General features: G+C 45.5%; 1 protein-coding gene across 2 annotated transcripts in view; it reads right to left on the bottom strand.

Moving 5' to 3' along the window:
* Positions 1-26,880, bottom strand: part of Adarb2 (adenosine deaminase RNA specific B2 (inactive)) — a 526,034-nt gene that overhangs the window by 37,063 nt on the left and 462,091 nt on the right. For both annotated transcript variants that reach the window (XM_051151452.1, XM_051151453.1), the window contains 3 exons: positions 16,522-16,690; positions 12,292-12,443; positions 342-510 (listed from right to left, as the gene is read on the bottom strand). In XM_051151452.1, coding sequence (XP_051007409.1) covers positions 342-510; positions 12,292-12,443; positions 16,522-16,690 — 490 coding nt within the window. The remainder of the gene's footprint in view (positions 1-341; positions 511-12,291; positions 12,444-16,521; positions 16,691-26,880) is intronic.

Genomic DNA, 26,880 nt, shown 5'->3' with positions numbered 1-26,880 from the left:
GTGCTGGGGAGTCAGGCGAGGCAAATTCCAGGTGCTCACTGGTCAGCCAGTCTAGTCCAATTGAGCTCCAGATTCAAAGGATAAGGTGGAGAATGACTGGCCAAAGCACTGAGCATCGACTTCTGGTTTTTACATGTCCCCCTATATGTGGCACTTACACATGTACACACATGTGAGCATGTGAGCATGTGTGTCAAGGCCTTAGGCACCCGAGTTCCCATGACAAACACTGTTTCTCTGGCGCCGCTCAGTCCTAAGACCTAGTTTGGATCTGCTGTTTTGTTGTCCCCATTGGGGTCCATAGCTGAGCTTTGACACAGAACAGCTAACTTGGCTCTTACCTGGCAATCTTGTCTGTGCAGGACATGGTGACTAGCTGCTCCCCGAGCAGGATGCCATCCCAAGTCTGGACTGCACTGGGGCCCCGGACAGGTACTGTCCCTTCCCCAGACTCAATCTTGGTGCGCAGGTGCCCTCGGAACTTCCTGACGATGTGTTTGCTGCTGTTCACTAGGAAAAAAGAAGCGACCATGAAAGATGTCAGGAACACTGGCCCAGAGTCACAAGGGGTTGAGGACGCAGAAGAAGGAACCGTGACAGACAAAGGTAAACTGCCTGGGCACAGGGGGCAGGCCTTAGAAGTGAAGTCAGAGTGGAATTTACTCATCTCAACAGTGACGTGGCTAAGATCCAGGCTGCAGATTTTAGCCTGCAGTTGGCCAGATGCCCTATGAAGGGCAGATAGCAAATGTCTGAGAGACTCTCTGGAGCGACACTGCCTCCATTTACCCTCCTTTTGTTGCACAAAGCCACCATTGGGTGGTTTGTCAAAAATGAACCTAATCCTCAATTTATGAAACACAATCAGGTCATCTTATCCACAGGTTCTGTAGCTGTCTATTCAACCAACTGAGGTTCAGAAACACTTGGTTCAAAATGGCATCTTTTCTTTTTCTTGTTATTATTCCCTAAGCAATATATTACAGCAGCTATTCTAGAAGTCATATTTACATTGCACTAGGTATTATAAGCAGCCTAGTGGCGATTTAGAGCTTATGCGAGGATGTGCAGAGGTTATGTTCAAACACCACAGCAATTTTGTAAGGGACTGGAGCACTTGCAGTATCCGTGGGGACCCCTAAACTGTCCCCATAAACACCCAAGAGTATTTTATTGTTCTTTTCAGTTTTTCTGATTAAAAAAAAACTTTACCAAAACTTAAGGATATAAAAATACCAGTTTTATATAAACTTTTCCAGAAAGAACATAAAGGGAAGAATACTTCCTAGTTCAGGGTATATGCAGATACAACCAGAGGGGTCACTGTGAGAAAGAAAAGCTTAGACCGATTTGTCTTGGGTACATGTACTCTAAAGAAACTTCTATAAATTAAGTGCAATCACATAAAAGAGATAATTCCTTATGGTCAAGGAACTCTAGTTCAGAAATATCCTTTCACTTTTCCCTCAGCCATTAACAACTGTAAAGCCATGCTTAGTTTTTGGTTAAAAAATTGCATCTGTTTTTTTTTCTTGTTATTATTTCTTAAGCAATACAGTACATCAGCCATTTTTAAATTGTATCTCCATTGTATTGGGTATTATAAGTAACCTAGCAGCAGTTTAGATATGTACATGATATGTGTCATTGTGTATGTATGTGATAGAAAGTAGAAGGGGAATTATTATTTGGAGGGAGGAAAGAGACCAGTGGAATTGGAAGGGAGGATGAGAATGGATATGAGCAATGTGTGTGTGTGTGTGTGTGTGTGTGTGTGTGTGTGTGTGTGTAAAACATCATTGCAAAACTCACTGTTTTGTGCAGTAACAGAAGGTGTATGTCCTATATATCAATATAATATATGATATTGATATCTATGTTTGTAATATATATCTCTCAATCTTCCATTCCATATATATCTAAAAAGATACTTGAGGTAACTTGTGGTTTTTTTTTTTTAAACTTTCTGTGGCTGACATCCTTGGGGATGGAGCAGCTAGCAACTCTCACAGCTTCTACCATGTTGTTCAAAGGTAAGGGCTCGACTCTTCCCTGTGGGGGCCAGATTTCCAGAGAATATGGAACTCGCTGGGGCCAGATTTTCAGAGACTATGGAACTCGCTTTCCTTCTAGTTCTGTCAGTTACACTGTCTTTATATTCTCCAATGATGCCAACTATGTACCATTTTCCAGGCCTTGAAAGTTGACTATTATGTGTTATGTTTAAAAGCTTTCTAAATATCACCATCTGTTAATGTCAATCAATAAAAAAAGCCTTGTTTGAGTTACAATATTTCCTAGGAATCAACTCAAAACCTTTAGGTTAGGTTAATTTCATCTCAAGAGCCAGGTGTGGGAGATGCCCGAGCATGCTTACTTGTGCCTTCTCTGGCGCGAACCCTGGTGCGTCCGCCTGGTCCCAGGGTGAGTGGAAGAGCTGGTGAAGCCCACAAACCATTTGCTCTGGCTTTGGATCTGTCTTCGCTAATTGCAAGAGGCAGGAGGGAGTTGAAGATGCCATTTCAAGTCTAATGAAATGCCAATCGAACCAGCCAACTGCAGGGGATTGACCTTAAATGATCTGCAGTGGATTGGATGTGTCCTTGAGACAATGAAGAAGTGAAACTTTAAGATCCTGCATGTCATGTATCCATAGAGAGTCCCAAGTCCATGACAATACCCTGCTAACTTACACCCAGAGAACCTCAGCTGCTTCGTTCCTGTGTTTATTAACTTAAGTCTCTATTCTTTTGGATTCACAGTAAAGAAATTAGGGTATCAGTGAGTGTGCTTTAGAAACTCCTTAGGTGAATATTTAATTTTTAGGAGAGGCTCAAAAGGAATGGTGAAGCATAACTAATTAAACGTTATGGCCGCTCCAATGGCATAGTTGTGTGTGTGTGTGTAGAGAGAGAGATCAAAGTTAAAAATTAGAAACAAGATAGATTAACAAACAAAAGATGCCAATGCCCCTACAAATGGACAGGAAAAGGAGAAAGTATTTTTTAAGAAGAAAGTATTTTTAAATATTAAATTAAAAATTCAAGTGTTCTTCAATTAACATATCTTAGAAAGTGTATTTGTGAGGTACCTCATTATTTTCTATACTCTAAGCTCTAATGGTTACCTCGTGCAGGTGATCTCTGTTTTATCTGCGTTGATGCTATGGAAATGCTCTACAGTGAGTGAACATGAGCCTTTGACGCAGCAGGCCATCCGAAATGGGAATGTAAGGAGCCATGTTTTATGTTCCCTGACTCTCTACAGGATTTGGCTGTTTTGTGCCCTGCCCTTCTACACCATGAGTGTGGCTGACTTAGCACGAATGCATTAAGCACCTAGAACAACCCTGTAGACACATATATTACATAATCCTGATACTTTATGGCACCTTGTGGAAGATTTAATTACAGGATTTAATATGCTAGGCTACTGGAAAATGACGGGGAGAAGTAAATTTGCCAGGCTCATTAATGAAAGGGTCACAGGTGATTTGAGAGGAGGGCAGAGCTGTTCAGCCAAGGGGAGGGGCGTGGGTCCTGATATTCCTCTCTCACACTTTGGGTCTTTTATATAACCTATTACTATTATTTAAAAAGTTTCTTACATGTATATATTATATGTTGAGTATTGCTCCCTCGGTCCCATTTCTCCCCTGCACCCCGTTTTCTGTGCCACCTCATTCTTGTTAGTTCCTTTTATTCCCCTGGACACTTTCACGTATTCTTTAACTTGATAAATACGTGCAGGATTTTTTGTGGCCATGTTAGCTTCAGGAACCATACATGAGAGAGGGCATGGAGAAGAACGGAAGTATCTCTGACTGTGCAAAATCATCAGCCCAAATGGGTCAAAGGCTGTTGCGTAAGACCGGAAACTCTGTGGGGGAGGGGAGAGGGGCAGGTGAGAGGGTTGGGAGAGAAAGGGGAACCAAGGGGCTGCGGCTTCTCAGACAAGCTGGAGATCTCTGACAGGATAGGCTCCTAGGGGGAAGTGGGGGTGACTCTTATCTGAGACTCCTAGCAGTGGGGGTCATGGAGACTGAAGTGGCCACCTTCTATCCAGGCAGGACTCCTAGTGGAGGGTGGGGAGACACCAATCCACCCACAAAACCTTCGACACAAAATTTACCCTGCCTGCAAGAAGTGCAGGGATAAAGAAGGAGCAGAGATGGAAGGAGTGTCTTACCAATGGCCAATTTGAGGCCTACCCCATGGGAGAGAGCCAACCCTTGACACTACTAGTGATACTCTGCTATGCTCATAGATAGGAGCCGAGCATAGCTGTCCTCTGAGAGGCTCTATCCAGCAGCAGATGGAAACAGATACTGGGACTCATGGCCAAATATGGGGAGGGGGCAAGCTCAGGGAGCCTTGTGTGTGTGTGTGTGTGTGTGTGTGTGTGTGTGTGTGTGTGTGTGAGAGAGAGAGAGAGAGAGAGAGAGAGAGAGAGAGAGAGAGAGAGAGAGAGAGAGAGAGAGAGAGTATAAGGGGCGGAGGAGAGGATAAAAGGACCCAGAGGGGACCGAACTTCACAAGAAGAGTAAACTAACCTAGGCCCACGGGGACTTAGAGATAAAAAGCACCAACCAAAGAGCACACATGGTCTGGACCTGGGCCCCTTGAATATATGGAGCTGATGGGCAGCTTAGTCTTCATGGGGCCCCCTAGAAAGTAGAGTGGGGGCTGTTTCTGACATGGAATCTGTTTTGCCTGCTATTGGATCATTTCCTTCTAGCAGGATTGCCTTGCCTGGCCTCAGTGGAGGAGGATGCTCAGTCCTGATGAGATTTGATGTGCTGGGGTGGGATGATGGGGGTGCAGAGGGCGCAGGGGGCACAGTGGTGCTCCTCTTTTTCTGAGAAGAAATGGAGGGGGAGGGGAAGAGAGCAGGAGGGTGGGACCAGGAGAAGAGGAGGGAGGGGGCTGTGGTTGGGATGTAAAGTGAATAAATAAACAAATTAAAGAAGAAGAAGAGAGAGAGAAGAGAGAGAGAGAGAGAGAGAGAGAGAGAGAGAGAGAGAGAGAGAGAGAGAGAGAGAGAGAAAAGACCTGAAACTCTGAAACCTTCAGAGAAAAAAGCAGGTAAAGTGCTTCAAGATACAGGCACGGACTTTGCAGACAGAAGCCCAATTACTCAGGACATGAGGCCAGCAGCCAACACATCAGACCTCATGAAACTAAAAGTATTCTGTCCAGCAAAAGCAACGGATACATGAGTGGAGGAACTGGGCACCTAAAGGGAGAAAAATCTCTTCTAGATGAGCATCTGACAAAGGCCTCATGTCTAGAAGAAGCGACTTAGGCCTCTGTCTCCACCCTGATGGACTTTGTCCTGCCTAGGAGCACAGGAAATCACAGGATTGAGCAGTTCTGAGTTTTCTGAGAGGAACGAGTGGCTCTGGCTTGTTGCGGAAGCAAAGGTTTCCTCCTGCTGCAGGTAACATACCACGACAACAGTTGCGTGGCCTGTACACAGCACTGTGCGGTCTTGGCAGATGCTCTGTCACACTCTCTTCTCCTTGAAAGGCCTCTCTACTAAGCAAGAAACAAATGACCATTCTAGTCAGGCTATGATTTAAGGCAGCTTTAAACCAGTGACCCACAGCATGACTGATAATACGATCTGCCTTTGCTGTAACAGAGTATTGGCCAATGGAAGCACCTGACAGGAGCCAAAATTTGAGAAACGTCTCAGGTGACCTCCATAGATAAACCATGAATGAAGACGACTGTACGTTCCCAAGCTTGCAGACAACATACATCCCTGAACGTTCTGAGCCAACTGTCATTGACTCTGTAATTAAAGACGTTTGGTTCATACAGACACTGAGAAAAAGCAAAACAGGGAAACACAACAATTTCCAGACATTCTAAGAATCCATGGCTTGTTGATAATGCCAGGGTCTTTTCTTTGTCCCTTGGGCTTGGGCACCCTGCTTCATGGAATTAGGATGGTCACCTAGAGTTGCACCCATCAAGCTCGACCAACTCAGGCAACCTCCTGGTCTGTGAGATAGAAGGGTCTCTGGTAGAAGGAAGCTACTCTGTACTGTGGGGGATTCTCTCATGGATCTAACAGTCATGTGGTAGTGACCTCTGAGGCAACACAGGCCGTTGCCACTGCCCTTGGGTGCATCTCGCAGGTTGAAGGTAAGCACCTGCTGCTGAAGACACTGCACACCCAGGACCCAGGACTTAGATGATTTGAGTTACATCCGACCTGAAAGCCTTTATCTTATTATCTAGCTTTCACAGCAGTAGAGATTACTGTCTAATAGCCCTATCTTGCTGTGACACTGGTGAACAACAATGCTAAGTGTGATAAGGTATCTGTAAAGGGGAAACAGTGGCATCTGCGTGTTGGCGGTAACCAACAGCTAAGTGGATTTAAGGACCAGTCAGCAGCGGGGAAACCATCCCTGTTACTAGAAACCTAGACAGCAACCCGGGGATAGTGAAGACATGGATCTTAGAAGAAAATGTACTATTGCCATTTTGCTAGGCTAGCACAGATGCCAACTATATTCTAAGTCTTATCCTTTTGCCCACAGATAGGCACAGCTATCACTTCTCATCAAAGAAACTTCCCTACCCAGCAAATGGAGACCATCGGAGAAAACCACAACCAGACACAATGCAGAGAATGGGCTGTGTGTACTCTGGACTCAATAGCTAGATCTGCATGCAGCACAGCTCCGACACCTCTGGCTCAGGGGTCATAGCGGAAGAGGAGGGCAGAAAGATCGGAAGACCCACAATACTAAGAAGTCGTCTGCTGTGAGACTGCCTCTCCTGGAGATGTCTGTATAAGCAAGACATGAACAATGACAATATCAATAGACATGCTGATGTGGAAAGTGGTGGGTACCACAGGGTCCCACCCCTAGACAAAGAGCTAATGACTACTGAAAGAAGAATTAGCTTCTCCCAAGGATGAGTCTTAGAACTGGTTATCCAATACAAAGTGACCAACCCTGAGAACCATATACACATAAACAAAAAATGGACTCAGTAGGTTTTATTTATATATTTGTGCAAAAATGGACTCATCAGATTGGATTTGTATATTTGTCTGTCTATGTATCTATGTATCTATCTATGTATCTATCTGTATCTATAATACTCAAAGAAAAAGAAGCTATTAATTTGAGAGTGGTCATGGGAGGGGTTAGAAGAAAGGAAGGCCTAAAGGAGAGATAAACCTGTTTTTTAGGATCCCAAGTGTGGGATTGGAATGGTCTTGTGAGAGAACAGGTGAGGCTAATCCACTAGAAAACCAACCATCTCATGTGGGAGCTTGATTGTTGCCAGCTGAAAAGATCCTGTGAACAGACTCTAAGAGGAGATATATAAATCAGCCAGAACTGGAGGCAGGACCTTTTGGAGACTTGGGATAGTTTTGGCTGTTTATCGCTCCAATTCAAGATGTTCCTAGAGAGAACCGCTCGAGGGAAAGCTTCGGGGCTCCTGGCTCCTGCTGAGGTTCCAGGTTCTTGTTACTCCTGGTTCCAGGAGAAGAAATCTTGCTGATTATGCCCGGAGAATTGTTCTTTGCAACTGATATCCTTATTGTTTTGTTATTGTGTTCTTTAATCCTCTTTTCCTATTGTTTTGGTTAGTCAGGTTATAAGTTGTAATAAGATATATTGGTTAAGAAAATTGAGCCTACAAGGGCCTGAGGTGAGAAAAGAGAAGGAGATAAGTGATGTAATTCCATTTTAATTTAAAGTGTATTAAAGATAATTGCTCAAAACTCTTGAAATTGTTGGGGATGCAGCTCTGTTTGTAGAGTTCTTGCCTTGCAAGAATGAAGGCGTGAGCTACACCCCCAGCACCACATGAGCTGGGTGTAGTGCACATACATATTATCCCAGTAGATCAGGAGAAAGACAGAGTCAGGAGCTTAAGGCCATCTTTGGCTACATAACAAATTAGAGGCTAGATTGAGATTCATGAGGTCCATGAGATTCATGAGCCAAGCAAAACTACAACCCCCCCAAACCCCCCAAACAAAAATCAAACAAACCAATAAACAAACAAACACAACACACCCCAAAATCTAAAGGATTCTCTGCTCTGTGTTCCTACATTAATTAGAAGAAAGGAGAACAATCTATGGCAAGCAGTTGTCTCCTAAGAATTGTAGCCATGTCGTAGTTGTCCTTGCAGACTCTGATGAATCACAGTATGTGGCTGCATGGGCTTATGCACACATGTGTTATATGCATGTGAACTCAGGTACACATGTGTTTACATGCATACTTATGCATGTGTGTATATGCGTGAGAGAGAGAGAGAGAGAGAGAGAAGGAATGGTCCTGCCATTGTCTCCAGTTGAGAGAGGTCAGCACACTGTGCAATAGTCAGAGTGAGACGGAAGTGAATAAGAGATTCAGTGAGAGCAGTGCCGTCGGTGCACTGTGCAGGGCAGTGACAGAACCTCAGGAAGACAGCCTCTCCCAGAGCTTCCAGAGCTTCCTTTGCTCTCGAGTGCCTCTTAGATCTCGGATGAAGATCTTACTGAGTGTGTTTGTGCTCTTCAGTTTATGTGCAGAATAATATTGCATTGACAGTTAGGGTCAGGCAAGATGTCTTCCAGTGCTTCATTTAGGAGAAACATGGGCCCTGAGCTGCTGGTGCAATGAGGCTGGAGTTTCTGCAAATTAACTTGTAGGGAGCAGATGGTGCCAGCTGTGGACTTCTGAAACTAGAGCTAACTGAAGTCTTCCCAGCGTCTCTCTACAAGTCTTCCTACAGAAGAATCATCAACATTGTCTTTGGTCTTTTGCTGGTCCTGGAGGGAGCCCCTAAAAGCCAGGTCCTGACCACTTGAATTCCGTTATCCGTAAGTCTAGCCCTCCTTAAAGGGGAACAATAAAAAAAATTCAGTGTTCGAGTGGACAGCAGGGAGAGTTGTAGCAGTCGCTCTAAGGGGGAAATTGAAGAAGCTGCTCCCGAGACTGTGTGCATTCCTCAGGAGGCATGAGGGATGCTGAGCAATCTCTCTGAAGGCTTCTTCCAGGCAGAGGACAGCAGGTAGTTGGCTGGTCCTGCCCTTATGGAGTGATGAGGGGAAAATGATGCATGGCTTTTAGCTGATGAGTCCACTTTGCAAAACTGCAAGTGCCCGCCTTCTCTGCACTCCCCAGTGGGTCGGGAGACATCAGCCTAAATCAGAGGCATGCAGGCACCAGCATCTTTTCCTTGCTTGCCATATCTGTAGCAACATTGCGAGGGGGAAGGCTTCATTTCTTCTCCTCCTCCCAGCACCTGCCGCTTCTTAAAAGCACCATGAAATAAAAGACATCTGTGTGAAAGTGATCCTCAGGGGGCCTCTGAGGAGGCATTTGTTTGCTTTTCTAACCCACTGGCAGTGCGAGGCGGAGCTGCTGGCTGGGAAGCCACACTTGGTGCTTGATGTACAGAGACATGGGAAACCCAATGAGCCAGAATGGTCCCCACAGGGGACCGAGGCCTCAGGCAGGGTTGACATTTTTGTGGTCCTCACTTAGCCCTCTCCTAACTCCTGCTGGGGCTACATGGGCCAAGGAGGAAGCTGGGTAAATTAGAGCTAACTTCCAAATGTTTCAAAGAGCTATTGGGAAATGGACCAAATTTCACAAATTTCTAGGGCAAGTTAGTATCATGTAGCTCTGGCTTGATGGATTACAAGGACACGAATCAGCTCCTTCCTTCCTTCTTACCTTTCTTTCTTCTGTCATTTTAATTTCTGTCTTTTTGTCTGTCTGTCTGTCTGTTTCCACCCCCTTTCTCTTCTCTCCCTCCATATTTGCACACATGAGCTCAGGTGTGTGCGTGCCTCACCACCAGGAACACTGGGCTTGTGGGTGTACCTGGCTTCATTGTTCACATGGGCTCTAGGGATTTGAACTATGATCCTCATGCTTGTACCGCAAGTGCTTTTCCCACTAAGCACCTCCCCAGCCCAAGGTACAGCCCAGACCGGCCTCGAACTCACGACTCTCCAGCTTCTTCTTACTCAGCATGTCTGAGGGACGATCATCACCATGACTGGCCATGATGGCTAACTATTTTCTCACTTTTTTTATTAGTTCTTTGAGAAATTTATAGAGTGTGTTTATGATGAAATTCAACTTCCTGCTCCTAACTCTTCTCAGGCATCCCCCTCTTCCGTACCCACCCGGATTTTGCTAGTCGACTTGATTCGATTCAAGGACTAGTGGAACATACTCTGGATGTATCTGTGAGGACATCTCCAGAGATGGTGAGCTAATTAAGGCTCTCACCTGACTGACTGCTGGATGAATTCTTAATGGATATGAAACGCCACGGTATCATTGGGGGTGGTGAAAAATAGGGGGTGGGCCTTTGGGAGAAGGAAGTGGCTGCAAATGTGTCCTTGGGGTTATTCTGCCTTCTTGCTTTAGCTCTGCCTTCTGCTTTCTGTGAATAGCTACCATGCCTTCCTTGTCACCACAGTCTGACACTTCTGGGAACATGACCCGAAACAAACCTTTCCTCGTTTAAGCTGCCCTTGTCCGGTATTTTACCCCAGAGAAAGGCAAACAACCAACACACAGGCCTAGAAAGCTCTTCCAGCACAATGAAACTAAACATGTGTATATGTTTTTCTGGGTTTCATTTGAGCCAAGTAAAACATAAAATACTTGGTGCATAAATAAAATTAATATGTGTATATTAAAGGGGTCTGATCCTAGTAAAGTTAGCAATCCATCAAATATTTCCTGTGCTCAGAGGAAGACTCCAGGAAACACAACACACACCATAGTCATTAAAGGTTGGTTCTACCCTCTTTCTTTCCTTGTAGGCAAGACTACACTTATCATCTAATTGTCACAGAAAAAAATGAACATTTATCAAATACCCGCTTTATTCCAGGCTTGTATAGAGAATGTTCACCAAGTCAAAAAGGCTACTGTGAGGAAGTTGTGGGTCTTTAAAACCCATATGTATTTAATCTATTTGTTTAACCATCAGACTGAGTACTTGCTCAAAAAATTATTGGTTTCCCTTGGGGAGAGGGATGGGCAGGGATTCTCTACACTTCACATGCTTTAGAAGGTGGGTGGGGGAGCCAAGCTGAAGCAAGAATCAGAAAAGGGAAGGCAGGATCAGAGAAACTATAGGAACTGTCCGGAGAGAGTGAGGATATCCTGGCTAGCAGGATAGCAGACTCAAGCAAAGGGGAAATGGTCCAAGCCACGTTACATCATGTAGATAGTACTTTGCTGCAATAAAGCTTTTAGTAAAAGAAAGTGTGTGTGTATGTGTGTGTGTGTGTGTGTTTGGGGATTTTCTGTGCAAGCTTGAAGACCATGTAAAGCTGGGTGCACTATTGCACATCTGTGATCCCAGTAGTCCTGTAGTGATATGGGAGGCTGAGAGAGGAAAATGCCCCCAAGTTCATGGACCAATGAGCTTGGTACAGATAGCCATGAACAACAAAGAAGAGAACCTGACTTCAAGAAAAGTGGAGGGTGAGGGTGGATGCAGAGTTTCTCTTCTGATGGCTACAGGTGCACTGTGTGTATATGTGCACACATCTACATCCACACACATACCCTGCCATACAAATAACAAAATAAATAAATAAGAAAATATTTAAAATAGAAAAAGAGTTTGGAAGTGTGTGTGTGTTTGTTACACACGTGAATAAGAGCAAGATGTATGCATGTTACAACAACAGAATATAGCATCATATAAGTGAGAGGGCGAAAGTCCTTGATTTTTCCTCTCTTATCGTCAGGACACAGTGGCATCGACGACACCGGAGAGATGTGGACATCTACCTTTGCCCTTCATCCTGGGGGAGGCACAGCGGTGGTGGAGGTGACTGTCCCTGTGGGTCCTAGTGAAGGGTTTGGCAATGGAATTTTTAAGTTAATCAGCATGATACTGGCCCCTGGCTATGTTGCAAAAGTTGAGGTGTTTTTTTTCTCCTCACCCAACTTGCAAACGAAGGCAAAAAGAGCGAGTTTGAGTTTGCTTTCACCCCAGATAATTCTCATTTGCTTCCTCTTTGGTTCCATTTTCCAGCCTGGGATATAGGGGGTGTCTGACCTATTAAAGCAGAGTGCTATGGCAATTAAGTAGCTAATTTTAGACCCCACACTACTTTTCTGCCAAAGACATTTCAGACTAAGGTTGTGGAGGTCTCCTGTGATGCACTTCCACCCATCCACACTGCACACAAGACGCCTGGGCTAAGCTGGCCTGGGACAGAGGTTAGCCTGGGGAAGTCTGGTGGCATGGTTCATCGACAGAAGGCAAATATGTGGTTTCTTACAATCCGTGGTGATTTCGTAGGGAGAGTTGAGTCTGGCATCTCCGCAAGGGGATGTGCTCACGTAGAGATGGAAGAGGATGTTTTCTCGCAGCCTGTAGCCTCCTTCCTTTAAATGTACAAATATTGATCTCTCAGGGTCCTCTCGATGCTTGCTGTGGACACAGAGAGGATGGAGGTCACTTATGAGAGAGAGAGAAAAATGAAGATGTTCCAGCAGGTGCTTGCTTTTGTCTCGTTTGGTGGATTACAGTTGCCCAGTTTTTACCTCTTGCACACTCACATGATGCTTACCCCTTTCATGAACACTTTGGGAACAGTTGGGAACAGGCCGTAAACACAAGCAGCACCACTGTTTCCATCTTCATCCTCCCTGACTATTCACACTGCAGCACTCTCTGTCTCTTTCCCTCTCTCCCTCCCTCCCCTCCCTCCTCTCCTCTCTTCCTCTCCCTCTCCCCCTCCTCCCTCCCTTCCTCCCCCCTCCTCTCTCTCTCTCCCTCCCTCCCTCCCTCTTTCCCTCCCTCCCTTCCTCCCCCTCCTCTCTCTCTCTCTCTCTCTCTCTCTCTCTCTCTCTCTCTCTCTCTCTCTCCCTCTCTAACACAGGATCTCTCATTAGTCTGAAATTCACCAAGCAGGCTAGGCTGGCTTGTGAGCTTCGGGGTCTGCCTGCCATCTCCTTAGCTCTGGGATTGCAAACGTGTGCCGTTATGCCTGGCTTTTGTAATAGTCTTTCCGTATGACTATTTCTTTACGAACTGAACGGTCTCTCCAACTACTATGTTGTTTTAAGTTTATCATTTACAAGCCAGAGTTTATCATAAAGCCACGATCCTCTGTGCTTCCAAGGCCTTGTTCATGGAGTATCCTGGGACTGCCTCAAGTAGTTTTAGTGGGTACCAGTGTGTGCAGTAGAAAAGGGATTTTAAACAGTGCCTGAGCGTGGGCACCAACAAACTAGGTGGAAACAGCAAACAATGCAGAGCTGGTTTTTCTTCTCATCCAGGTGGACCTAGACAAACCCACGGTTCCTAATCTTGGAGCTTTGTATTCTTCTTGCTTCAGGAAAACCTTCCTTCTAGTCTGTAACCCCACACCTGAGCAGCCCTGCCTCCCAAGGGAGAGATGACACACCAATGGGCACCGAACAACTGAGCTGTGCGTTCTCTCCCAGACTTCTCTGCAATCCTCTGGAAGTTTGACTTCTGCCATTCTTGCTGTGTGTACAGGTTCTGTCCCATGGGCGATGGGTTCTGTGTTGCAGGGCCTTGAGACCGCACATGGAGAAGAATGGATATTGTGTCCCCAGGAAACCCTGAAGCTACAACACGCTCATGTGCTACTGCCTCCTTCTTTCTGCCCAAGTAGACTCCATCACGTGTGCATCTTCCACAGCCCTGGGAGCAACTACACCCAGTCTTGGTCCCCAGTGCAGAGCCAGGCCCATTGAAAGAAACCTTGTTTATTCTTGAGGCTCTTTGTGACCATTGTTGGTACCCTTCTGAAGGACATGGGTCGGGTGTGGCTGTTTTTCATTTTCCCAGATGGCTGTGCAGTGCCTGTAATGCATCCAAATCTGGGCTAGGTTGGCTGAAGTGTCTTCCGTGACACAAACAGGAGGTAGGGGAGAGCCCTTCCAGCTGAGCAGCTGGGTACACAATAGAAACCCTTGCCTGCATTTGAGAGACTTCCAGCTCTGGTCTCTTCCATCTGACCCCTCACCAGGCCTCCTGGAACTGATGTGGCAATATATCATGCTGCTGTGCACTGCTCAAAGGCTCACATAAAAATTAATTGAGTGTATTAAGGTATTGCCTTTATTCAAGTCTGTTTGGCATATATTTAGGCCTTTCTTCCCTCTGTGTGACATCCGCACCTACTAAGAGGGTCCTGTGAATGAGCCACTTGCTAAAGCCATTCTGAAACGCCTGCTAGTGGATTCGAGGAACCCCATTTCAAAGGAAAAGAAAGGGCAGCTGGAAGGTGCAAGGAAGGAAGGAACGTTCTGTCAAAGAGACCCACAGCAATTAAACTACGGTGGCTAGCTTGGTTCAGGACCGTGTAGGAAGTGTCACATGATCAAATCTACCTGTGTTTCTGCCGAAGTTTAATGTGTCTTCCAGAGACAGTGCAGCTCATGTGACAGCCTGCTTTTTCCTAATGGCGGCCGCGATTACATGGGAAATACCAGCACTGAAGCACATTGCTTAGCACCTCTTGGGAGATAGCTTGATTGGCAAACAGTAGGATCCATGTTTGTTCCTTAGGACCCGTGTTAAATACAACCCAGGCTTGCTGGCATGCACTTCTGATCTCATTACCAGGGAGGCAGAGAGACAGGGCCGATCCTTTTTTCCCACTGGCCAGCCAGACCACTCTATGTGCGGAGTTTCAGGCCAGTGAGAAGGCCTGCCTCAAAACAAGCAAGATAGACAGCCTCTGATTGACAGCTGAGGATGTTCTTTGACCTCCACATGGACACATAGACCACATAAGGACACACATATATGCACACATAGAATGTGTGTGTGTGTGTGTGTGTGTGTGTGTGTGTGTGTGAGTGTGTATATGTGTGTGTGTGTAACCAGGAAAGAGGTGGGATCTTGAAGCCTGTCAATGTAGATTTTAGTCACATTCCTGATTGGAATCTAGAGAATGGAACGTGTTTGGCAGTGTGGGTATGTGAGAGGGACTGAGGCCACCAGGACAGTGCAACTGGACTTTGTAGGACAAGGCCTCCCAAGCACCGGACATCTGTATCACTATGGCCACCACCTTGTGTTTTGTAAGAGTCATTTATTTGCCTTTGGATTGCACAATGGAACCGGCCTGGACTGGATTGGAGGACTGAGGACAAGAGGTAAAGCAAGAGCCTGTTTATGAGCCCAGCACCTGAGAGATGGCGCTAGCTAAACACAAAGAACCTTATTTTAAAAAAAATTTTTTTTAATTAATTTATTCTTGTTACATCTCAATGGTTATCCCATCCCTTATATCCTCCCATTCTTCCCTCCCTCCCATTTCCCCCTTATTCCCTTCCCCTATGACTGTTCCTGAGGGGGATTTCCTCCCCCTGTATATGCTCATAGGGTATCAATTCTCTTCTTGGTAACCTGCTGTCCTTCCTCTGAGTGCCACCAGGTCTCCCCCTCCAGGGGACATGGTCAAATATGAGGAACCTTAATCTGTCTAAGAAACTATGCTGGCTGAGAAACTCTCAAAAATAAACTGACCAGGGGCCAGAGCAGAAGAGACCTTCTTCTCTTTGTAGAAATAACTGAACTGTGAGCCTTGGTTGAAGTGGACACAATTTTTGTCAGAATCGAGCGGAGGCGTTAATGTCAACCTGGCCTTCCCATGGCTGAAATGAAGATTTCACCAGAGGAGCAAGCACATCGATCCAAGTCCTCGCACATTGTACCAAACACTCTTTCAATTCAATCAATGGGATTATGGTCTCAGAGGCCAGTGACTTCTATTTCCCAAGAGACAGTGAAGCCATTGCTTCCTCTTTTATTCCTCCTTCCCTCTTTCCCTCCCTCTCTCTTCCTTCCTCTTCCTCTTTCCTTTTTCTTCCCCCTCTTCCCACATCTAATCTCTGTCCCATCATCTCTCGAGTAGTCGCTCCTATTGAAAGAAAATCTCTACGATCAGTTGGCGGCCCCTAGAACTGTAGTCCTGTCTTTCCCCATTGAGACGCACACTTTGAGTAGCTGGTTCTAGAAATAGCTTATTAAATGTATGGAAGATCCAGGGATGGCTGTGCCGGGTGCTCTTGTTGATGTTTGAGTTTCATAGAGGAAATATCTATTTGAGGGATGTAGCAGCTGCTCCCCTAATGATTTAATTGAAAAAAAAAAAAAAAAACCAAAATGGAATGGCTCATGACCAGTTGTATTCCCATGTGTCTATGCCTGTGAGCACCTGTGTGGTAGTGTGTGTAACTTGTAGGTAAACAGGATTTCTCTTGGAATGAGATGCCGAGTGTAATGTAGGCATCTCGTAACTTAACACTTCAGTGTCTGTGCAGCACTCAAGGGGTGCTCCAAGTCTGAATAAAAATAGACACTACGTGCCGCCTAGTTACTTACTACGTGTGGGATCTGCCAAGATAAGCGAATGGCATGTTCTGAGCTGGCTGTGGGTCTTTATTTTTTCATTCATTGCTTTGTTGCCTGGCTTCTCACTAGCTTAAGGTATGTCAGTCCCAGCCCATGCCAGGGGCCCCTTTACCTCAAGTGCAGTTCCAGCTGAGTGTAGAGGAAGTGAAGAAATGCCCTCCTGGCCACTATCTCAGCGTGGCAGTCATTGACAACCAGCCCCTGGTCACTGATGTGTTCACCGCTGATGCACTTGGTCCCAGAGGACAGAACGATGACCTGTGCTTGTTTGGTGTCCAAGCCTAGGGGACACAGAGGGTGGTCAGAACAGCGTAGGCTTCAAGGACTCAACTGTAGGGGGCGCTCTTTGCGATTAATTAGTTAACTTAGTCACTTTACATTGATGGTAGCTCTTCCCTCCTCTCCTCCGACCCCACCCTCCTTCCCTCTTCTCCTATCCCCCTCCCCTATTCCTCAGAAAAGGGAAGACCTCCCCTCCAGCCCAGCCCAGCTCATCAAGTCTCATCAGAGCTTGTGCTCTGTCCTCTTCCCCTGTGGCTTGGTGAGGCAACCCCACCAGCGGGGAGTGATCAAAAAGCAGGCAACAGGGCTTTCCAACCTTCCTGTAGACACCAGTCTTGGTGTTTATCTGGTTGACATCCATGGTAATGCTATGATTGATCTTCAATGTTAACTTGGCTAAATTTAAAATCACCTAGGGGACTTGCTAGACATGCCTCAGGGTAGACTTATGAAGCTGTTTCCAGAGATGACCAATTATTGGGGACATTTCACTCTGGAGGTGATGACACCATCGCTTGGGCTTTATGGAACAAAATGGGGTAAAGAAGAAAGCAAGTGGACTGTGAGTAGCCCCCTTGTCCCTGCTTCCCAGGCCACTAGGGATGCAAGTTTCTCTATCCTAATATGCCTTCCTGGAAACAATGGACTGCAGACTCCAAAACCATGGAAAGAATAAACAATTCCTCCCTTTAAGTCGTTCTCAACTATGTTGTATAGCCATGTGAAAGCCGGGTCCTGGGCTGACAGACATCAGTATGAGACCTTGAGACTAGGGCCAGCATGATCACCGTTAAGTTTTGCCCCAGTGCCTGCTGACCTAGTGAGAAGTAAGGATTTTTTTTTGTAGTGGAAGCTTGTGGAAATATTGGTATTAGAGAGAAAGGAATGATAGTCATAGCCAAATCTATTCTGGGGGAGGAACGGGGCCACTGCAGGGGTTCCTGCTGAGACTTTAAAAGGAGGTTGGGGCTTTCAGTCATGTGCGTCATAACAATCCAAATCCTACCTCCAGAAAATCCTGGCACAGGGGCCTGTATTTTCATAGAAGGATTCACCTTTGAGGAAATGTTTGCACACAGAAGGTGGTGAGGCCTTGGCCCTGCAGACACATTAGTGTTTTCTGTGGAGAGGCGTCCCAAAGTATGATTTGAATCTATGTCCCTCCCAGGCTCATGCTGCTGCTCTGGAAGGTGGGTCACCAGGCACAGGCATTGACACTTCATCGCAGGTCTGACTTCCTATTCACTCTCTCTCTCTGCTTCCTGACCAACGTGCAGTGTGAGCAGCCATCTCTTGCTGCTACACCGTCCAGTCATGTTGGACTTGGGGCTGTATAGCCTTTGGAGCTGTCATCCACAATAAACCCATCTTTCTTACATTGTTTCTTGTCTGGTATTTTGCCACAACAGTGAGAAAAGTTACTAGGGTCCATGGTGCCGGGGAGACACCTGCCCATACTTGAGGTCTATGAAACATTGGCTATTATTTCTTTCAGCTCTCAAGATCCTTGTGAGCGGTGGAATTCAGATGACCTCATTCCTTCACCCTCTCCCCAAAATGTGCTTCCCTCTCTACATCCTGATGAACTCTGCCCTTTGCTTTACTTAGCATTTACACTCGAGCATCGTGGGGACGCCTGCCTTGTGAAGTCTCACACCTCAGTATAGGTCTACCCTGAAGCTGGAACAAGGTCCAGTGGTCTGGAACATTCAAGAGCGTGAGGTTTATGTTCATCCTGTGCCTCAAGAGCAAGGTGGAAGTGAAGCATGGCTGTGGGGCTGATGACTAGGCCTTTGAGGGCCCAGAAGCTTGTGACATGGCACAGGCTTAAGTTCAGAAAATGTCTCCTCTACAGTTACATTTCACAGGCTGTGGCTGTGGCTGGTGAAGTGGTGTTTGAGGGGGGCACCCCCTGCCATAGTGTCATCAGGGAGTGGCCCGTGCGGGCAGAATGACCAGCCCACAACTGACATCAGCCTTGAAAAGGAGCTTTGAGCTGTGCTCAATGCAACCTGCTTGGGACCTGGGTGTGGCCCTGATCTTACTCCATGAGCTGATTCAGGGGTGTGTGCCTATGTGTGTGTTGTGAGTCTTTAAATTTCTTTTCTCTTTATATATGTTCTTTTGTACATGGTACTGTACTACATAAGAACATTTAAAATCACATTTATCTCTTTATCCTTTCTTATCCCCATTTGACCCTCACAAGCCTCCCGTTTTCTGACAAGTCTCTATTGTCTCACTTTCATGCCTTTTTGTTTTGGTTTTGTTTTTTTCTGTGGCCCACTGAGTTCAGTTATGGCTGGATGGTGTCCGTTAGAGCATGGGCCCTCTACAGCAATGAGGACAAGGACATCTCAGCCCCAAGCGGCCACATACTGCAGTGTCTCCTGGGGAGGGGCTGGTCCACTTGAGTCCCTCCCCTGTCTGTGATGGAATTTCTATGGGATCACTCATGTGCAGGCCCTGTACAGGCAACTGCAACTGCTCAAACTAAGTTCGTGAGTTCAATGGCCATGTCATGCCTATATCATTTCAAGGCTCTGCTCTCTGTCATCTGGCTCATACAAAGGGCATTTTAATGTAAATATATATAGTGCATTGGATACATTTCCCCATATCCTCTACCCTCACTGTTCTCATCAGTGCCGCTTCCATTAGAGGCCGTTGTCTCTCTAGACACTTCTGCTTCTATTTTATGTATGTATGCATACATATACTTATATATTTTAGGTATCTATATATATTTCCTGAATCTTATACCTGAGAATAATGTCTCAAAGTCATAATAACAAAAAACAAAATAAAAAAGTCATAATAACAATGGAATTGAGGGGAGAGTCCCATTGGAAGTTCTAAGGCTTTCTCTCTCCCCTCGGGGTTACAGGGTAGATGGGAGGAAGCAGACAGCAGAACTTCCTTCTGCTCGTACGTAACTGGCAGTTTCCGTGTCTGAGAGGCAAATCTCCTTCGACTTCTTTGAGGTTGCACAGAGGCACCAAAAGAGCAGCCCTGAGTTGCGTCCCCCCTTCCTGGTCTATTTAAGGGACTGTACAACTGCCGATCTTTGGGGCTTACAAAACCTGAGAAGCATATATCTTTTATGGAATGGTTTATAGAACTATGAAAGTGAGCTTCTGCCTGTGGCCAATGGAAGGAATTATAACAGCTCCATCAGGATTGCCAGAGGCAGTTTGTAAAACGCCTTCAGTTATCATCAACGTTGTTCAGATACTCGCAATACATGGCACGTGCAGGGAGTTTTGAGGCCACACTTAACTGAACGGCCACTTGAAAAATCTCTCCGAGCTATCAGAGAGATGGCTCAGTGTGCACGCTGCTTGTGGTGCAGATGTAAGGACCCAAGTTAGAATCTCCAGTACCCACGTAAAGTTTGCTGCTCTTGCTCCCCAGTACTCATACAGTGAATGGGAAGGCGAGGATGGAGAAGTCCTCGGAGCTTGTAGGGCAGCTAGCCAGATGTGGCAAGCGAGAGACCCCACTTCAAATAAGATGGAAGGTTAGGACTGATGCCTAAGGTTGTCCTCTGACCCCGCCCCCTCGCACACATGCACGCACGCACGCACGCACAGAAAACTCCCCGTTATAACCAGTTTCTGGCCTATAAAATGGAGGGTACTCTCTTCATTACCCCATTTGGTCATCTCCGAATTTTTACCTTGCCCCGCTCCCAATTAGATCAACTGCTAGGCGTTGACAAGTAGTCCACACTAACATGGAGAAAAAAAAAGCACTAAGCATTTCATGACTTGCTTTTCACAAGATAATGCTCACTTGCCCATAGCCAAAGGGACTCTGGTCAACAAAAATGGGTCGCTGAACCCTTGAAAACAAATTCTAAACTTAACGTCTTTAAACCACTACAGGGACCACTGCTATTTGAGGAGACCCCCAAAAGAATACAAATCAAAGATTATTCCTTCTCCTGCCCTCACGGATCCGAGTGTGAACATACATGGTCTCGTCACTTCCATGGCGAATACCTTGAGGAAAGAAACCAGAATTTCCATGAAATCCTCTAAGAAGGGGCTCCCTAGGAGTCTGTATAATTAGAGAGATTGCTTTAGTCCCCGCTGGAGAGCTCGATACAAATCCAATTTTCAAGGCCCTGCAACTGAAAGTCAAGAGCATGAGACTGGGAGGCTCAGCAGCCCTGCGCTCTCTCTCTCTCTCTCTCTCTCTCTCTCTCTGCACACTGCTGTTTGCTGAGTTTTGGATTCTGTGTGGCCTGTGGTCGAGCAGAGTGCTGGCTTAGCCTCCAGTTTTTACCGGACTCCTTTACATTCTTTGATGAATTTATGTATGAACCATTTCTTTAAAGAGATGATATGCAAATTGGGCCCCTCCCCAGTGGAGCAGAACTTCCATTTTTAATAAGATTTACTTCTCCAAGAGCAAACAGTGCTGAGAGTACTCCATACAGACGTCTAGCTTGAGGCTTGGTCCACTGAGAACTAAATCCTGAGACCTGAGTGACCTCTGTCTCTACTCCCCCACCCCCACCCCCAGCTTGGATCTTCTTTTGTGGGACAAAACAGGGACCAAATAGGGAGGGAAGAGAAGAATATGCGGAGCTGTGAGAGATCACAGGGAATCCTGAGGGGTTGGGGTGGGATGGAGTAACAGGGCGGAGGCAAAGGAAATGTATGTCTGCACCGTCTGCAGTTAGGAGAGGGTCAGTCCCCTATACCAAGCTATAGCCTCCACAACAGCTGACTGGGCAGCCGTCTCTCCTGGACAGCTAGCTCCCCAGTCGAGTCTGCCCCTTTCTTCACTAGAAAATCTCACTTCCTCCTACCTGGTGACTTCCAGGTCTTTAAAAGGACTCAAGTGTCCAGGACAGGCTATCTTTCTACTGTCTCCTCCTGCATGGTGGGATTGAGTCTCTTGGTGATCTTTTGAGGATGCATTTACTTCTCAAGCCAACAACTGCTCTTCTTTGAGAAAGGTGAACTTACAACACAAAGCAAACCCCTTACGATTTCTTCCTGCGGGGGTAGCTGCAAACAGCGACACAGCACAGCTGACACACTTCCCTTGGGTCTAGGGGTCCTCTGGGCTCAGCTGTTCCCCAGGTGGGCTGCCTCCTGGTTGGGGGTCCTGGAGGTGGAGCTGACAGTCACTTGTCAGCAGGGAGCAGTGCAAGCCAGCTAATCGCCTCTCCTGGCATGCCTGGGAGCCATTTCCTAATTGAAAGAGTTAACAGGGTCTGTGGACTGTTGAGAAACAGTTAATGAGGGCACTGTCTTGATGGAGAAAGGATTTTCAGATTCTAGCTTCATTAAAGCAGGTGTTTCAAGTGACGCAAAGTAACATTTCTAACTCTTCCTTAAAGTGCTTTGGCATTCAGCTGGCTGGCACACGTGGACTCTAGCTCAGACCACCCTTCCAGTGTAGGCCCCGTGGCTCCCGAGGCCCAGGCTTCTTTTGATTCTGTGGAAATTAGAGCTGTAGGAAAAAAATATAGCTGCTTTCCCTTTGCCTCTCATTAATTCTTAACGCTGCTTGACTCCAGGCTCTGCCATACTTAGTACAATTATGTGGCTCAAGAAATGCTTTATTTGCTGATTCACTTTTCATTAATCTCGCCCACAGTATGCCAGCACCAAGGTAAGTAATGCTGGGGACGTAAGACACTTAAGACACGGCCCTACCCAGTAGCATCTATTTAGGGCGACAGTACAGAAACAGAGTCTGTAAAATGAGAGAGAGAGAGAGAGAGAGAGAGAGAGAGAGAGAGAGAGAGAGAGAGAGAGAGAGAACGCCTGTGTGTGACACACACTCTCTTTCTCACACACAATCATATTTAGGAAGCTTCCAGTAGAACCTCAGTGTTTGAGAAGATCCTGAAAGATAGCATTTCTTAGGTAGAATGAACAGAATGGCACAAGGTGTAAATAGGATAGAGAACAGGGCTGATCTCTCTCTCTCTCTCTCTCTCTCTCTCTCTCTCTCTCTCTCTCTCTCTCTCTCTGTCTGTCTGTCTCTCCATGAAAAGTTTATTTTGGTACTAGTGGAGATTTGTATTCAAAACAATAGGCGTTAGGCTCAAAAGGCAAGTGGAAATTACTGGCAGATGGTCTTGAATGCTACCTTCAGACTTCACACACTAGGCAGTGGGGCTGCCAGTGAGCCTTTTGATCAGGATAGCGGCGTTGTGGTCCCTGAGTGGGTTCAGGGCAGCATGAAGCATGAGCAGAGGGGGAGGCTGAGGTGACAGGCAGGAGTCTAGACACTGAGCACTGGGGAGTGGTAAACGCCAGAGAGATGGATAGAAAGGAGAACTCAGGGAGAAGACAAAGAGTGAGGCAACTAAAACAGGAAGAAGTGAAAAGTAGATGCTCAAGAATTACATAATAATAATAAAAAAAGAAAACTCTAAATGTTCTTACTAGGACCAGCCACGTTCAGGCTGGCAGTCTCAATTTGGGGGAGAACAGAAGATATTTTGTCATTATTTCCCCCTTCAATACCACAGAGAGTGACTTGATAGCATTGTTCCCTTATGAACTGGAGAATAGAGTTCAATATCAAAAATACAAGCAAGAAATTACTAGAAACACAAGCCTCTAAGTAAGCAAAGTTTCCTTAGGTCTCTCATCCTGTGGTTCTAGTACAGAAGGAAAGAATAACCCCAGAGGAGTCTTCAGTCCTGTAAGATGCAGTGGCCCCCATCCATCCTCGGATGATGATCCTGCTGTGTTCAAGCAGGAAGTAGTCTTCAGGTCTTGTGACTCTTGGCTCCCACGGGTGAGTATGGGGTGGCATGCGTAAGCAGAAGTCAGCCATCACTGCCTGAAAATGAGTCCCGTTTTCCTTGTGATACTTTAATTTCCCATTTGTTAGTCCTGGATTTCCAGGGTGTGGAGTGAACGGCCCATTGCAAAGGATCTTCAAAGCTGAGTGTACTCCCAATGTGTCCACAATCTCTACAAATGATGCTTTGCATAGATTGCATGTCTTAGGTCAGGCTACCGGAAGCTGAGGCTGAGCTGGAGATTCTAGGAAATAATTTATAGCAATTCAGGAAAGGGTGGAAGCTGGGTGAGGAAGAGGTTTTGCTGTAGTCTGAGGCTGATCTGATGGAAAACTCTGAAATATGAAGGACAGGATGTGGTTGTCCGACTGTGAGGCAAGGGTGTGAGGTTTTGTACACCGTGTCACACATCAGCGACAGGTATGCTAAGGGCACTGGGTTCCTTTGGCCAAGGCATATATCAAGAGAAGACAGAGCAATGAGCTGTTCCCAACCAATGCATGGAGCAGCAATGCAAGAGTCAAGAACCCTGGAGGAACTTGGGTATGGCACTGGCACCATCTTCCTGAGACAATGTTGTGTATAAAATGCAAACCGTGTGGATGCATCACATGATGCACGAGTTTTGGCCAATGCATTTTCTCTTAAATGGCCCAAATTTAGGGCTGGAGAGATGTCTCAGTTGTTAAGAGCACTTGTTACTTTTCCAGAGGATCCAGGTTCAGTTCCCAGTATCCAGATGGAAGCTCATCGTTAACTCCAGTTTCAGGGACTCCGATGCTCTCTTTTGGCCTTGGACATCGGGTACACATGAAGTATAGAGACATACATGCAACAAAAATGCTTATATACCCTCAATGAAATAAATAAATCTAAGAAGGCACAAACTAAATTTGAGTAAAAGTAATATCCAATAGAATATCGTGAGGAAGAACCATAGAAAATAGGAGAATGCAAATTTCTATAAAAAGACAGAGAAGCAATGAAAGATCTCACTCCCTAAAGACTCATCTAAGGTTTGTTGGATCCACTGACCTCTAAAATATCAGTCGGATGACTTAAAGGATATACACTGTGTTCTGAAATACATGAAATTAAGAAAAAGCCTCAGACTGTTTTAGAAATAACTGTGTTGAAAACACACTCTTGAGACTACACGAGAAAGAAAACCACAGTTAGTGATATTAATAAAAAAAACTCTAGGGGGCTGGCGAGATGGATCAGTGATTAGGAGCACTAGCTGCTCTTCCAGAGGACCCAGGTCAGGTGAAATGACATTGCACATAAAATAAAAATAAGTAATTAAAATTCTAAATAAAATACTATTTACTAAACATACAATATAGCTCATTATTACAAGGTAGATTTCTCCCCAGAAATGAGGAAATAGATTGTGTTTAAAAATACAATAGAATAAAATACCTTATTAATCTTAAAAAACAAACAAAAGACTTTCAAAAAATACAATAGAAAAAGATAACCATGGTCACTGATAGAGCATCTGACAAAGCCATAACTTTAGGTAAAATATGAGAGTGGGTTGGATTTAGACTACAGCACAGAAAGAGGATCATGGTCACAGACACAGAGCCTGCACTCGATAAAATACACGGCTTAATGGGAAACCTCGGAGGCATTTCTGCTGCCTCCAGGAGAATGCCCAATATAGCTCCATTATTTGGTATCTGTTAGTGCTACTACTCAGCGCAAGAGAAAGAAATTAGAGGTGCAATAATTGAATGGAGCAGGTAATACAAGTGCCGTCTGGATATACTCTGACTGCATGTGTGGCACCCTCAGGAGAGTCCAGCTGAAATACTGCTGGAAGCAGAAAGAGAGTCCAATCGAGTGAGAGGGAGCAGAGCTCACACACCCCAATCAGTAGTTTTCATATGGACACGTAGCCACTAGAGGGAAACGATAAAGTGGAAACAACTCTGTTTATCATAGCCACAAACAAGGTAATAGGGCAAGGAAAAGGGACCGTGAGGGCTGAAGCTGTACGCTTAAAGCAGGCGACGCGGACCAAGCAGCTAAGGGAGTTTGCCTCCAAGCCTGATCACCCGAGTTTGAGCCTCTGAATCCACATGGTGGAGAGAGTACTGACTCCTGCAAGTTGTGCTCTGAAATCTACAGGTGTGCCATGACACTCCCTAAAAATAAAACAGCCCCCTACTTAAGGCCACCAAAAAAAAAAAATAATATACTGCATATTCTTAGCTTAAGGAAGATGACGGCCCAGTGAATTTTCTCTCAACTGATTATAAGGTTGTGATTCTAACAGAAACAGCAAGACTGCTTTATTTAGACGAGACACCTACTTACAATATAGTTTATTCTTCATTTAAGCCAGGAAATGGAATCTATAGTGGAAACCCAGACAATATCGGGGCGAAGGATTGAAGCAGGGGACAAACCCTGATAGATGGCGTGCTGGTGACAAAGGCGTGTCACAAATGACTGTGGAGTGGATGCACGCGAGAAGAGCGGAACAAAAGAGGATGTGCAGAGGTTGACTAAAATACACAAGAGACTTTAGCTTGGTAAAAACATCACTTCAAGACAGGAGGGTAAAGAGTACTTAGCCAACAGTACCTCATCACTGAAGAGTCACTTGAAAGCTAACGTTGTATCTTCATCTTCCACCACGCACCAGGGCAGGTGTCAAATGGATTAACATTTAGATGTGAGATACCAAATGAATGCACCTGAATCTTTACAGTTATTTTATTTACAATTTACAAAACTTGCAATCACAGTGTCTTTGCTCTTGAACTTCCCAGCCTCTAGTACCACAAGAAATGAGATTTTGTTGTTTATAGACTTCTCAGGAAGGCATATTTTGTTATAGTAGGTTAAGTGGACATTTCGCTGGTATACTACTACCTAGCTTTAGGCAATCTCTTTATTCATTTAAATTGAGTTAAATAATTTTTTTCTTGTTTTTCGAGACAGGGTTTCTCTGTGTAGCCTTGGCTGTCCTGGACTAGCTTTGTAGACCAGGCTGGCCTCGAACTCACAGCAATCCACCTGCCTCTGCCTCCCTGAGTGCTGGGATTAAAGGCGTGCGCCACCACGCCCGGCTGAGTTAAATAATTTTTATTTCAAGTTTTTGGATACAAGTTTTGTAATACTGTATCTGAGTCTGGAATAAAACAACCAGTTTCCTAAAGGATAAAACCAAGAATAAAATAACATCAACGTGTTAAAGAAGCAAGCCCCTAAACTATAGAAATTAGATACAGACAGAAAAGATTTTAAAAAATCATATACTTAGACTGCCAAGAGCGTGTGACATAATATATTCTGATTTTGCTTTTCAGTATCATATCCATGGGATTTAATGACTCCAGAATACGGTTTGCACATGGCCCCTGAGGAGGGCTCTTTTACAATGTATTGGCTCTTGGC

Source organism: Acomys russatus, chromosome 9 (assembly GCF_903995435.1).
Source record: "Acomys russatus chromosome 9, mAcoRus1.1, whole genome shotgun sequence".
In the NCBI taxonomy this organism is placed as follows: Eukaryota; Metazoa; Chordata; class Mammalia; order Rodentia; family Muridae; genus Acomys; species Acomys russatus.
This window is presented reverse-complemented; position numbering and strand designations above follow the sequence as displayed.